General features: G+C 39.5%; 1 protein-coding gene across 4 annotated transcripts in view; it reads left to right on the plus strand.

Annotated features, from left to right (window-relative positions):
- The window catches only part of LOC144964379 (putative sodium-coupled neutral amino acid transporter 11), a 174,956-nt gene that overhangs the window by 35,831 nt on the left and 126,625 nt on the right, over positions 1-12,500 (plus strand). Inside the window, exon 1 of one of the 4 annotated variants that reach the window (XM_078898558.1) lies at positions 7,341-7,379. The exons of the other annotated variants lie outside the window; for them this stretch is intronic. Coding sequence (XP_078754684.1) covers positions 7,359-7,379 — 21 coding nt within the window. The 5' untranslated portion in view covers positions 7,341-7,358. Of the gene's footprint in view, positions 1-7,340; positions 7,380-12,500 lie in introns of those variants that run through there. 4 annotated transcript variants of the gene reach the window in all.

Here is a 12,500-nt window from a genome sequence, read left to right on the forward strand (position 1 = left end):
GTTTTGTCGATTACATCTTTGTCCCTATTTTGTATAGTAGTAACGATTGACAGTTTATGGGTTATATCTCGTCCTGCACGTTTGAGATTTGATTGGTCTGGCGTCCCTTGCAAGAACTTTGAGCACGTGCAGTTGATATTAAAATCTAAATTACTCCCTTCCGCCACGACATCATAAGATCTCGTCGCCTTGGCATTCCACGAAGGAATATAGATAATTCATCAAACAAGATGAATGTGGTCTAGTGGTATGACACTCGCTTTCGGATCGGAAGGTCCTGGGTTCGAGCCTCGCGCTCGGCGCATAGTTAAGTCCTTGGAAAAGGCTCTTTACTCACATTCTCTCACCGTACTCAGGTGTAAAATGAGTACCTGGCCGTTAACAGCGTTGTGTTTGTCCGAAAAATTGTAATATCGCCTAACAGGCGTCATGTTCCTTCCTACATGTTAAATGTTGCTGTTGACCAGGGACCCCTTGTAAAGCGCTTTGAGCATATTTAGTGGATATTGCGCTATATAAAAGCTCACTTTTTTTGTCACAGTGAGCAAATTGAGGGTAAATAATATTGTCAAAAGAAAAAAACGAATGTCCTGAAGCGGGGCACGAGCCTGGGACTTTCTGGGTCACAGTGCAATGCTTCCAACAGTTGATATTGCACTGTATGAAAGTTTATTTTACGAGACTTGATCTGCTCAATGTATTTTTTATCTCTCTGAAGTTTAATGTTGAAATAGAGTCATTGTTACTGACAGCGGGCGGGGGGGGGGGGGGGGCATTTTAGTTAATTGTATTTGAGAAGGAGAAGAAGGAGAGGACAAAGTAGTAGTAGTAGTAGTAGCAGCAGCAGCAGCAGCAGTAATAGTAGTAGTAATAGTAGATAGTATAGTAGATATGTAGTATATAGTAGTAGTGTAGTAGTAGTAGTAGTAGTAGTAGTAGTTAGTAGTAGTAGTAGTAGTAGTAGTAGTAAATAGTAGTAGTAGTAGCAGTAGTAGTAGTAGTAGTAGTAGTAGTAGTAGTAGTAGTAGTAGTAGTAGTAGTAGTAGTAGTAGTAGTAGTAGTAGTAGTAGTAGTAGTAGTAGTAGTAGTAGTAGTAGTAGTATAGTAGTAGTAGTAGTAGTAGTAGTAGTAGTAGTAGTAGTAGTAGTAGTAGTAGTAGTAGTAGTAGTAGTAGTAGCAGTAGTATAGTAAGTAGTATAGTTAGTAGTAGTAGTAGTAGTAGTAGTAGTAGTATAGTAGTAGTAGTATAGTAGTAGTAGTAGTAGTAAAGTAGTGTATAGTTAGTAGTAACAGTAGTAGTAGTAGTAGTAGTAGTAGTAGTAGTAGTAGTAGTTAGTACAGTAGTAGTAGTAGTATAGTAGTAGTAGTAGTAGTAGTAGTAGTAGTAGTAGTAGTAGTAGAGAAGAAGAAGAAGAAGAAGAAGAAGAAGAAGAAGAAGAAGAAGAAGAAGAAGAAGAAGAAGAAGAAGAAGAAGAAGAAGAAGAAGAAGAAGAAGAGGAGGAGGTGGAGGAGGATGAGGATGAGGATGAAGAGGAGGAATAGAGGGAGGAGGAGAAGAAGAAGGAGGAGCTGAATTTGAAAAGAAGGGCAGGAACAAGAAGTGGGAGAAAGAAGAAGAGGGAGAGTAAGTAGATTATTGATTGGGTATAACGTAACATAGGTCATTGAGCTATCAATATTAAGATACTCAACAAAATTGCTTCTTACTTCTCAACAACGACAAGGAGAGACATGAAAAAACATAATTTGCTTTCAGTTTTATCATCTCATTGGAAATTCCCGAATAGCATTGTCAGTGAAATGAGAGCAAAATTCCTTTCTAAGCGTCCTCTTATCCAATCCATTCCTACCCAATCCAATCCAATATTGACACAGACATCTTCCTACAGGGGACGGATTAACCCTTAAGCGCAAGGGGATTTTTAGGACAAACATCAATCCCTATACAATTTGATATGTTTTTCTAATTGATGCTATGCGTTAAGGTAAAATACTAGCATCATCCGCCTGCCGGATATAACGTATCGACACATAAAACTATATGTATGTAACCTTGAACGTTTATTATCTAATGATTGATATAAAAAAAAATTATGCCTTTTGCGCCACGACATCATAAGATATCGTCGCCAAGGCATTCCACGAAGGAATATAGATAACTCATCAAACAAGATGTCTGATGTCAACAGGAATCACCCATGTTGTCCAGGTGAGCAAATTGGGGGTTAATAAACTTGCTCAAGGAAAAAAACGAAAGTGCCTGAAGCGGTGATTGATATAGTTTTACAATACCTATATCATCAAAATGGCTGTATAAAAACAATAACAAAGAGAAGAATGACGTCAATTTCGGGCCTTCTATATTATTTGTACCAAGATGGTGGTGTGTGTCTGGCTTGAACCAGATGCAAAAATTGCAGATAATTTAAATTATCGCTTGGCGCATAGTTGAGTCCTTGGAAAAGGTTCTTTACTCACATTCTCTCACCGTACTCGGGTGTAAAATAAGTAACCTACCTGGCCGTTAACAGCGTTGTCTCTGTCGAAAAAAAATTGTAATATCGCCTAACAGGCGCCATGACTCATTCTACAAGTTAAGTGTTGTTGTTGTTGTTGGCCAGGGATCCCTTGTAAAGTGCTTTGAGCATGTTTAGTGGATATTGCGCTATATGAATGCTCAAGTTTTGTTTCAGCTTAGTTCAGTTTAGTTTATCAGATTTATTAATGATGTAATCTGCTGTGCAATGATATTTTGGTCCAATATTTCCAATATTTTTGTATTATAATTATTTTAAAAATTAATTTCTTGCCTAGTTCCACACGGAACATGTTGCTGTTAACTTTGGATCCACTGCAAAACGTTTTGAGCACATTTAGAAAATAATGGGCTTCTTTCATCTATGAAGTCCTAGGCTTCTATCTATAATAGCTCTCATTTATATTTTTGGTTAGAAATAAATATCTCGTTCTAACAGGAAAAAAAACCACATTCGCATTGCATTTTATCCAATGCGATTGGCGGTGGTGGACGGGGGGGGGGGGGGGGGGGGGGTGAGAGCTGGAGCGTGGGGGTGGGTGATGTAAAATCGTGTAACAAGTGCTTTGGGGACTGAGCAGCAGGTTTGTAGCCAGGGCAGGGCATGTTGTATGCGAACAAAAAGGCAGGCATTGAATCTATCGCATTTCTGTCTCTGTAGAATTGAACACGTTTGGCTTTTAGTACCCACCAGTCTCTGGAGATGCCAACTTCGAAGTTCAAAAATTCGTATTTTCCTAGGGAAAAAAAAGAAGAAAAAAGTCACTTTGAATAGATTTAGAAATAAATAATTTCTCCTTTGCACGGTCGAAAAATGATCCAATATAGAAAGTTCGAAGTTGACGTCATCCAGGTCTTTGTTATTGTTTTTTGCCATCCGCATTTATGGGTTATTCTCACTTAACTATATTAACCAGACTATAAACGTTTTGTGTAGAGTTTTGTGTGTTGGTCCGTTATACTTCCGGATGGCAATGTTATGAGCTTCTAAGCCAAGCGCAGGCTATCTATAGATAGTATGCAGATGACGTCACTCGGGCCTTTGTTATTGTTTTTGCCATCCGCATTTGTGAGTTGTTCTCACTAAACTGCATTAACCAGACTATAAAAGTTCATGGTTACACAGAGTTTGTGTGTTGGTCCGTTATACTTCCGGATGGCAATGTTGTGAACTCCTTGGCCAAGCGCATTCTATCTATAGAATATAGATAGAATGAAGTTGGCGTCACTCGGGTCTTTGTTATTGGTTTTTTTTTTTTTGCAATGTTTATGAGTAATTCTCACTGAACTGTATTAACCCGACTATAAATGTTCATGGTTACACACTGTTTTCTGTGTTGGTCAGACATACTTCCGGGTGTCAATGTTGTGAGCTTCTAAGCCAACTATCTATAGATAGTATGCGCTTGGCGAAGAAGCTCATAACATTGTCATCCGGAAGTATAACGGACCAACACACAAAACTGTGTGTATCCATGAACGTTTATAGTCAGGTTAATACAGTTCAGTGAGTATTACTCATAAACGCGGATGGTAAAAAACAAAAACAAAGGCTGGAGTGACGTCATCTTCGAACTATCTATAGGTTCTAAGAAACTAAATGTTCCTTTTCAACATGATGTATTGAGTCAAAGAGACCTATGCAGCTTTGTAACTGGAGCCAAAAAATTCGTATTTCTACGAATATTTCGTAGTGGTAAGCATGTCTGAGTCTGTATTGTACATAGAGGCTGATACTACTGGTGGTGGTGGTGGTGATATCGGTGCTGTTACAATCACAATTTGTGTGGGACTAGGGCGGGTATTGATCGATTCACTCACTCACTCACTCACTCTGTGTGTGGCGGTCTTGGAAACATGAAAGGGGAGGGGGGGAGGTAGTTGTTGGTGATGAAGGAATAAGGGAGGGTATGGGGGGGGGGGGAGGGAGAAGAGAGGTCGTTGGTGATGGATGGATAAGGAATGAGGGAGGGAAGGTATGTGGGGTGGGAGGGGGAGGGGGAGGTAGCAGAGAGATCGTCGGTAATGGATGGATAAGGAATAAGGGAGGGGAGTGAATGGGGGGGGGGAGGTAGCAAAGAGGTAGTTGGAGATAGATGAATAAAGAATGAAGGGGAGGGTTGAGGGGGAGGGGAGGAAGCAGAGAGGTAGTTGGTGATGGATGAATAAGGAATAAGAGAGGGGAGGGGGGGGGGAGAAGAAGTAGCAGAGAGGTAGTTAGTGATAGATGAATGAAGAAAAGGGGTGGGGAGGCGGGAGATATCCGAGAGGTCGTTGGTGATGGATGAATAAGGAATAAGGGAGGGAGGTGGGGGGGGGGGGGGTAGCAGAGAGGTCGTTAAGAATGAAGGGGGGGGGGGGAGGAGCTAGCAGAGAGGCGGTTGGTGATGGATGTATAAAGAATGAAGGGGGGGAGGGTGGGGTGGAGTGGGGGAGAATTCCTGCAGTGGTTGGGAGAGGCGGGGGGGGGGGGGTGTTGACATAGTCGACTCCTAGATTAGTTGTTACATCTGAAAATCCTGGATTGATCGGAAATACAGTATCCACTACAATAGGGAGGATAAAAGTAATTAATTGGTCAGAAGGCTGGGGGTGGGGGGCGGGGGGGGGGGGGTGCAAAATAAGATATGAGGTTTGTGGACGAAAGGTCTTACTTGATGTCGGGAAAAAAAATAAAGTGAGTAGATGTGACTCATATATAAGGGAACAACATAAACATACAACGTTTCGGCCCTTGGCCTTCGTCAGGAGACAGAAAACACAAACACAAATATGTAAATTTACAAAATATTTTACTGGATCATTTAGGCACCTCTAGCTTTGGTTTTACTTGATGTCGTATGTCACAAAAACACAAATATATTGGATACCTGGCCTGATCTCTCTGCCTTGCGTGCTAGGGTCAAGTGCTTTCATGCATGATAAAGAAGTCAACTTATGGCCCGACATTGACCAAAAAAAATGACGCCAAAAGACCAGTCTTTGGCCACAAAAGAAAACAAATCGTGAGTTGTATTCAATAGTTCATAAAAATCGATCGATTTAAACGAGTCTGCTTGATCCTCACGTTGGGATAAACGATCTCAAATATCGTGTATTTTTCTTTCTTGCTTTGTCGTCTGGCACCTTTCATACACACTGACTTGTTCAGTTCTTTAACATCGGTCGTCGAGTATATATAACATCTCGGTAAATGATTATATTATTATTTACCGACGTGTATTTATTTGCAGGTCTGATAACTCAAATTGTTATGGGCTCATTGTTGTTATGAACTTACTCTCATACCAACGTAAAATATTATCTTCTTCTTCTGAACACAAATAAGTGCACATCGGCAATTAACAATTCAATATGTCGGACCTGTAAAGTACGTACACGAAACAACTTCATTCCATTTTTTAAAAAAAATCTATAATTAGTACAAAAATGATGTCTCTTCCGCTTCCTGTTGGGTTGAATTAAAAAGTGTGAATCATTCAAAACATTCACATCTGGTTGTAAACCCAAAATAGTGGTTGGTTTTTGTCGAGATTTTTGATGTTTATCCCCATGATTTAGTCAATGTGAATATGTGACAGACTTCAGCCAGTCAAATTAGTTAATATCTTTCAAACGGTTTTATTCAAGTATGTGAGAATATATTCTTTTGTATCCAAACTAAGCATGATTTGTATTTTCATTTCACGCCAATGGTTTAGTTTTCTAGTGTAAAAATCGGAAGGACTTCCGTAGTTTCATAGGGGAATTCGTTTTTAAAAATAATTATAGGAGGTAGCTGTCAAAAATATTTAGAAGTGAAATTAAGCTTTGATATTTCCCGAAGATGTACAAAAAGGGATTTAATCATTTTTTTTTGACAAGAACTCATTTTTGATTAAGATTAACCTTCTTACTAAACTTGGCAATATCTCAGTTCAAACATTTTTACCATTCGACTGATTATGTCATTCACTGTAACATATAATCTCTTTTGTCATCAATAATAAGCTCATTGGCATAGTCTATCTTTGCATTGCTAAAGATGACTTCACTAGATTTGCAAATTATTAATTCATTATCGTTTTTAGATTCTTGGGTCCGTTGATAGCTCAGTAGGTAGAGCACTCGCTTCACGCACAAATTGAACGGGATCGATCCCAGGTGATGCCGATATTTATTCTGACTTCCATATCCAGTTAGAAGTGATTTGGTACCTGGGTCTTTAACATATGGCGGAAAGTGCCTTGCGATAGACTAACGTCCTAAGCAAGGATAGCAAGCAATTGTTATATTATGCGTCTTGGCGTTTTGTGAACAAGGGTACATTCAGGTTACAGGGCCCCTATTGCTCTGAATGACTATATAATTCCAGTAACTAAATCAAATTGAGACTTGTCCTATATTGTCCATTTAAAACGTCCATTTTGCGTCTATGTGGTCTTGTGGTATGACACTCGCTTTCGGATCGGAAGGTCCTGGGTTCGAGCCTCGCGCTCGGCGCATAGTTAGTTGAGTCCTTGGAAAATGCTTTTTACTCATATTCTCTCACCGTACTTGGGGTGTAAAATGAGTACCTGACCGTTAACAGCGTTGTCTCTGCCCGAAAAGAAATATTATAATATAATATAATAATAATAAAATAATAATAATAATATATAATAAAAGGCGTTATGTCCAGTCCTAAATGTTAAGTGTTTCTGTTGGTCAGGGACCACTTGTAAAGCGCTTTGAACACGTTGAGTGGACATTGCACTTTATAAAAGCTTTTTAAAAAAATGATCGTCCATTGAAAACAAAATCTATGACGTCATTCCAGGTACGGGATAGCAGCCAGTGTGAGATGATGCCCATGAAGCAAAAGGTTAGGATTTTGATTTTCGCAACTTGATGGCATTTCCGCATTTCCGCATTTCCGCATTTTCGTTCTTAATTTATTGTTTTTTGGTTATTTTTCAATCTCAATTTCAATTTCAATTTCCTCAGCACTGCTTTTCTTTGTGATACTAAGCTGCTAGAAGCTTTGGGCTGTAAAAAGTAATAAACAAATTTATTTTGTAAAATGAATATAACAACTTCAGATTAAAAAAAAAAACAAAATACCAAAAAAAAAAAACCCCAGAAAGTTTCAGTTTCAAAGCCCTTTTTCGACTAACAAAAATTACAAAAAAAAACAAAAAAAACAAACAAAACAAACAAAAACAAAACAAACATAAATACATGACGGCATCTGGTGTTTTTAAAATGATGTATTCGTATTTGTATTGTTTTTGTTGTTGGCTGATAAAGGGTTTTGGGACCAAAACGTCCAGTTTTTTTGGTATTTTGTTCTTTGCTTTCTTTTTTTCAAGCTGTTTTACCCATTTTCATTTATTACTGATTTGCTTTGATTTTTTTTTTTCAATTCCATTTCAAGCATTTGTTAAATGTCATAATATGCTTGTTTTTTTCCACTTTCTATTAATTTTTCTCATTCTAAAGAATTTCTAAAATATAAAATCCTAAATCTTGTTAGAATTTTCCCCTGGGTTTGGAGAGTGTTTGAATTCTAAATCAAAAAATTAAAAAAAAATAATTGAGCTTTATATAGCGCAATATCCACTGAAATGTCTCAAAGCGCTTTACAAGGGGTCCCTGGTCAACAGCAACATTTAACATGTAGGACGGGACATGACGCATGTCAGGTGATATTACAATTTTTCGGACAAAGACAACGCTGTTAACGGCCAGGTACTCATTTTACACCTGAGTACGGTGAGAGAATGTGAGTAAAGAGCCTTTTCCAAGGACTCAACTATGCGCCGAGCGCGACGCTCGAACCCAGGACCTTCCGATCCGAAAGCGAGTGTCATACCACTAGACCACATAGCCGCACAACGTAAATGATAATGAAGTGCATCTTTGCATTAGTTGTATGACACTCGATTTCGGATCGGACGGTCCTGGGTTCGAGTCACGCATAGTTGTGTCCTTGGAAAAAAAAGGCTCTTTAGGCCTACTACTCACATTCTCTCACCGTACTCAGTTGTAAAATGAGTACTTGGCCGTTTACATCATTGTCTCTGTCCAAACAAAATTGTAATATAATATGGCCCAAACAGGCGTCATGTTAAGTGTTGCTGTTGGCTTGGGACCCATTGTAAAGCGCTTTGAGCAAGTTTAGTGGTTATTGCGCTATATAAAAGCTCAATTATCATAGCTCAAGTGGCTACAAATTTCCCCCAAAAAATAGTTGGGTGTGATAATATTCGGTTTTTGAACGGTATCGGCAGGTATTTTTGTAAAAAACCGAGAATGGAAAGATCGAGTATACAAGGTTTATCTATTCACGACGTCAATAATAAGGTACCGATTTCAGCCAGATGATTGAGCCTTTTATTTTAGCTTTTTTATATAGCGCAATATCCACTAAATGTACTCAAAGCGCTTTACAAGGGGTCCCTGGTCAACAGCAACATTTAACATGCAGGACGGGACATGACGCCTGTTAGGCGATATTACAATTTTTCGGACAAAGACAACGCTGTTAACGGCCAGGTACTCATTTTACACCTGAGTACGGTGAGAGAATGTGAGTAAAGAGCCTTTTTCAAGGACTCAACTATGCGCCGAGCGCGGGGCTCGAACCCAGGACCTTCCGATCCGAAAGCGAGTGTCATACCACTAGACCACATAGCCGCACATGATAGAGATTCCCAACGCAGAGCTGCCAACTTGAAATGTCAAAAATTCGTAGTTTCCAAGGGGGACAATTAAAAGGACACAATAAAAATAGGGAATGAGATTAGCGGAAGAGTAGCGTCCCTTGATTGGACGTCACCCATAGTCTGTGACGTCACCGGTGGAAAAGTTATTAGAGAGAGAACGTCATGTTGGTTGTGCGCATGCGTCTCTCGTCCTCGCTTCCGGTGAAAGCGGCTTGAGACACTTCAAAACCAAATTGACGTTCTCTCTGTAAGGTGACGTTCAATCAAGGGACGCGACTCTTTTCGCCAATCTCATTCCCTATATTATTCTTTCATGGAATGCTGAGGCTACGGTATCTTATGATGTCGTGGCGGAATGGTGTAGGACGAGGACGAGAGAGACGCATGCGCAAAACCAAATTGACGTTCTCTCTGTAAGGTGACGTCCAATCAAGGGACGCTACTCTTCCGCTTAATCTCATTCCCTATATATAGCATTACAAATCAATTATTTGCCCTCAGCATAATCAAAGTATGGTCCAAAGTCCTTGTTAACCCCCGACTCTCTCTCTCTGTGGCATATCACTTGGACGTAGCCTCCCACACAGTCCTTCGGAAGTCTCTGTCTTGTGCCCATCTGCCACATTCCGTCGCGCCGTTGTTGAGCCATTCCTGTATATCCTGTTGCCATCTTTTTTGTGGTCTTCCTCTGCCTCTTTTGCCCTCCGCCATGCCCTCCAGTACATCACTCTCTAGTGTGTCGTGTCTTTTCAGGTGCCCAAAGTAATTGAGTTTCAGCTTTTTTATCTTACTCATGAGCAGGGACTTTTTTAGTCCTAGTGTTTTCATGACTATATGTTTTTAAAAAAGCTTAGATGAATGTAGATTATGCTCAGGGGGGTCCCGATAGCTCAGTTGGTAGAGCACTCGCTTCACACACAAAGGGACCAAGATCGATCAAGTTGGGTTTTTTTTTCTGAACCCCCTCCCCCTCTCCACCCAGCAGAAAGTACTATGCAATAGACCAGCGTCCTATCCAAAGGATAGCAAGAAATTTCTATTGTCCGTTTCACGCTATTAGAAACCGGGATAAACTCCGGCTGCTCCATGAGCCCAATGCCTCTGAAGGACTACTTAGTTGGCTAGATTATGCCCAGAGACGGGCGTTGATTCGGGGGGCATTGCCCCATTGATAGGGCAACTCAAAACGTTTGACAAGCCATGGGGACAAACGTTTTGAAAAAGGCAAAAAGATTCCGTCACGCAATCACTAAATTCCCGTCTTTTTTTTCTGTCTTTTTAAATTTTATTTTGTTTGTATCGCTTTCAACAAGTAATCGATTTACTTTAACGTCGTCTTCGTTTGATGTCGGTGAGCTAAAAATAGATATCGAATGGAAATTGGCTTTTCAGACGAAAACGATTGCGTTAAATTTTGCAAGCCTCTTTGTGAAACATGATGCAAAATGAACCGATTCTATTGGATTAACTCTCTTCCTACCAGACATTTTCAGAATTTTCCCTGAAACTTCACGCCCACCCAACACAAAATTACATTTTTTTTCTACTCAAAAAGAAAAGGAACAAGTACATTCCATACATAATAATATTGACCTGTGTTTAATTTTTATCGCTAGAACAAAATATTTTCTTTAACTCACTCAACCCTAGCAGCGACTATATCCGCAGTTTACCCGGGTTACTTTTACCACCCCATGCCTATTTTTTTCATTTTCCTGAGACAAATTATAGACGTTGTATCAAAGCTAATGTTTTTTAGTTTTTAGTCACCTCGCCTTACTCAATTTGCAGCGTTGCACTGCGGCTAACGCCTGGGTTATTCCAGTCTTCCATTGGAATAGACCCTGAAGAAAAATTTCCCCTATGGGATGAATAAAGTGAATTTATTTTATTTATTTTATTTATTTTATTTATATTATATATTTATTTTATTTTTTTTCAACAAGAATTATTATATGCTCGATTTTGGTCGCTTTGATCACGAGACTGGTGCTCTACCTGCTGAACTATCGGCAACCAAGAAAGGACTTTATAAAATAGTCCTTTAGAGCCATTCGGCCCATGGAGCCGGAGTTTATCCCGGTTTCTATAGCGTGAAACGAACAAAAGCAATTGGTTGCTAACAATTGGAGAGGACGCTTATCTATCGCAAAGTACTTTCCGACAAATCTAGCAGACTCAGCTACCAATTAACTGCTGGGTGGACAAGGGGGGGGGGGGTCAGAAAAAAACCCAAACTCGACTTCATCCGGGATCGATCTCAGTCCCTTTGCGTGTGAAGCGAGTGTTCTACCAACTGAGCTATCGGGACCCCCCAAGGGCTTTGTAACCATACACAAAATTTCATCGAATTAATTTGCATTTCACTGTAAAGACGACGAGACGTATTAAAATTACCATTGGTATCGTACTCGTTCTATTGATTACTCACCAAGCCTGGTTTTCACATCGTCTCCGACACCCTCCATAGCTTCCTTTTCATGTTCCTGTTTCTTCTCTTTTCAACTCCATCCCTCATACATATTCAAAAGGAACCGGAAATCATTTGAGAAGGGGATAGGGGAGACAAGTGGAGAATCAAGGACACACGAGATGGAATGGGTGAGAAGAGATGAACATGAGGAATCAGGAATCAGCGAAAAAGTGGGCTTGGCCCAAAATAAATAATAAAAAAGACTGACTGATAAAACGGTGCTGGAATGAGATAAAGATTTTTTAAAAAAGAGTTAGCTTAAGATAGAGAAGGATGGAAACCGTTTGTCTGTGGCCTATACCCTGACTTAAGGTGGAAAAGGCAACAATGATGATGATGATGATGATGATGATGATGATGATGATGATGATGATGATGATGGTGGTGATGATGGTGATGATGAGAATGATGATGATGATGATGATGATGATGATGATGATGATGATGATGATGATGATGATGATGATGATGATGATGATGATGAAGGTCATGTTGGTGATAATGAAAAAGTGGTTCCAAAATAAATAATAAAAAAGACTGACTGATAAAACGGTGCTGGAATGAGAAAAAGATTTTTTTAAAAAGAGTTAGCTTAAGATAGAGAAGGATGGAAACTGTTTGTCTGTGATGATGATGATGATGATGATGATGATGATGATGATGATGATGATGATAATGATAATGATGATGATGATGATGATGATGATGATGATGATGATGATGATGATGATAAAGATGATGATGATGGTGATGATAATGATGAAGGTGATGATGATGGTGATGATGATGATGATGATGATGATGA

The sequence above is a fragment of the Berghia stephanieae genome, chromosome 2 (assembly GCF_034508935.2).
Source record: "Berghia stephanieae isolate SIO BIC M18660-M18661 chromosome 2, UCSD_Bste_1.3, whole genome shotgun sequence".
NCBI lineage: Eukaryota > Metazoa > Mollusca > Gastropoda > Nudibranchia > Aeolidiidae > Berghia > Berghia stephanieae.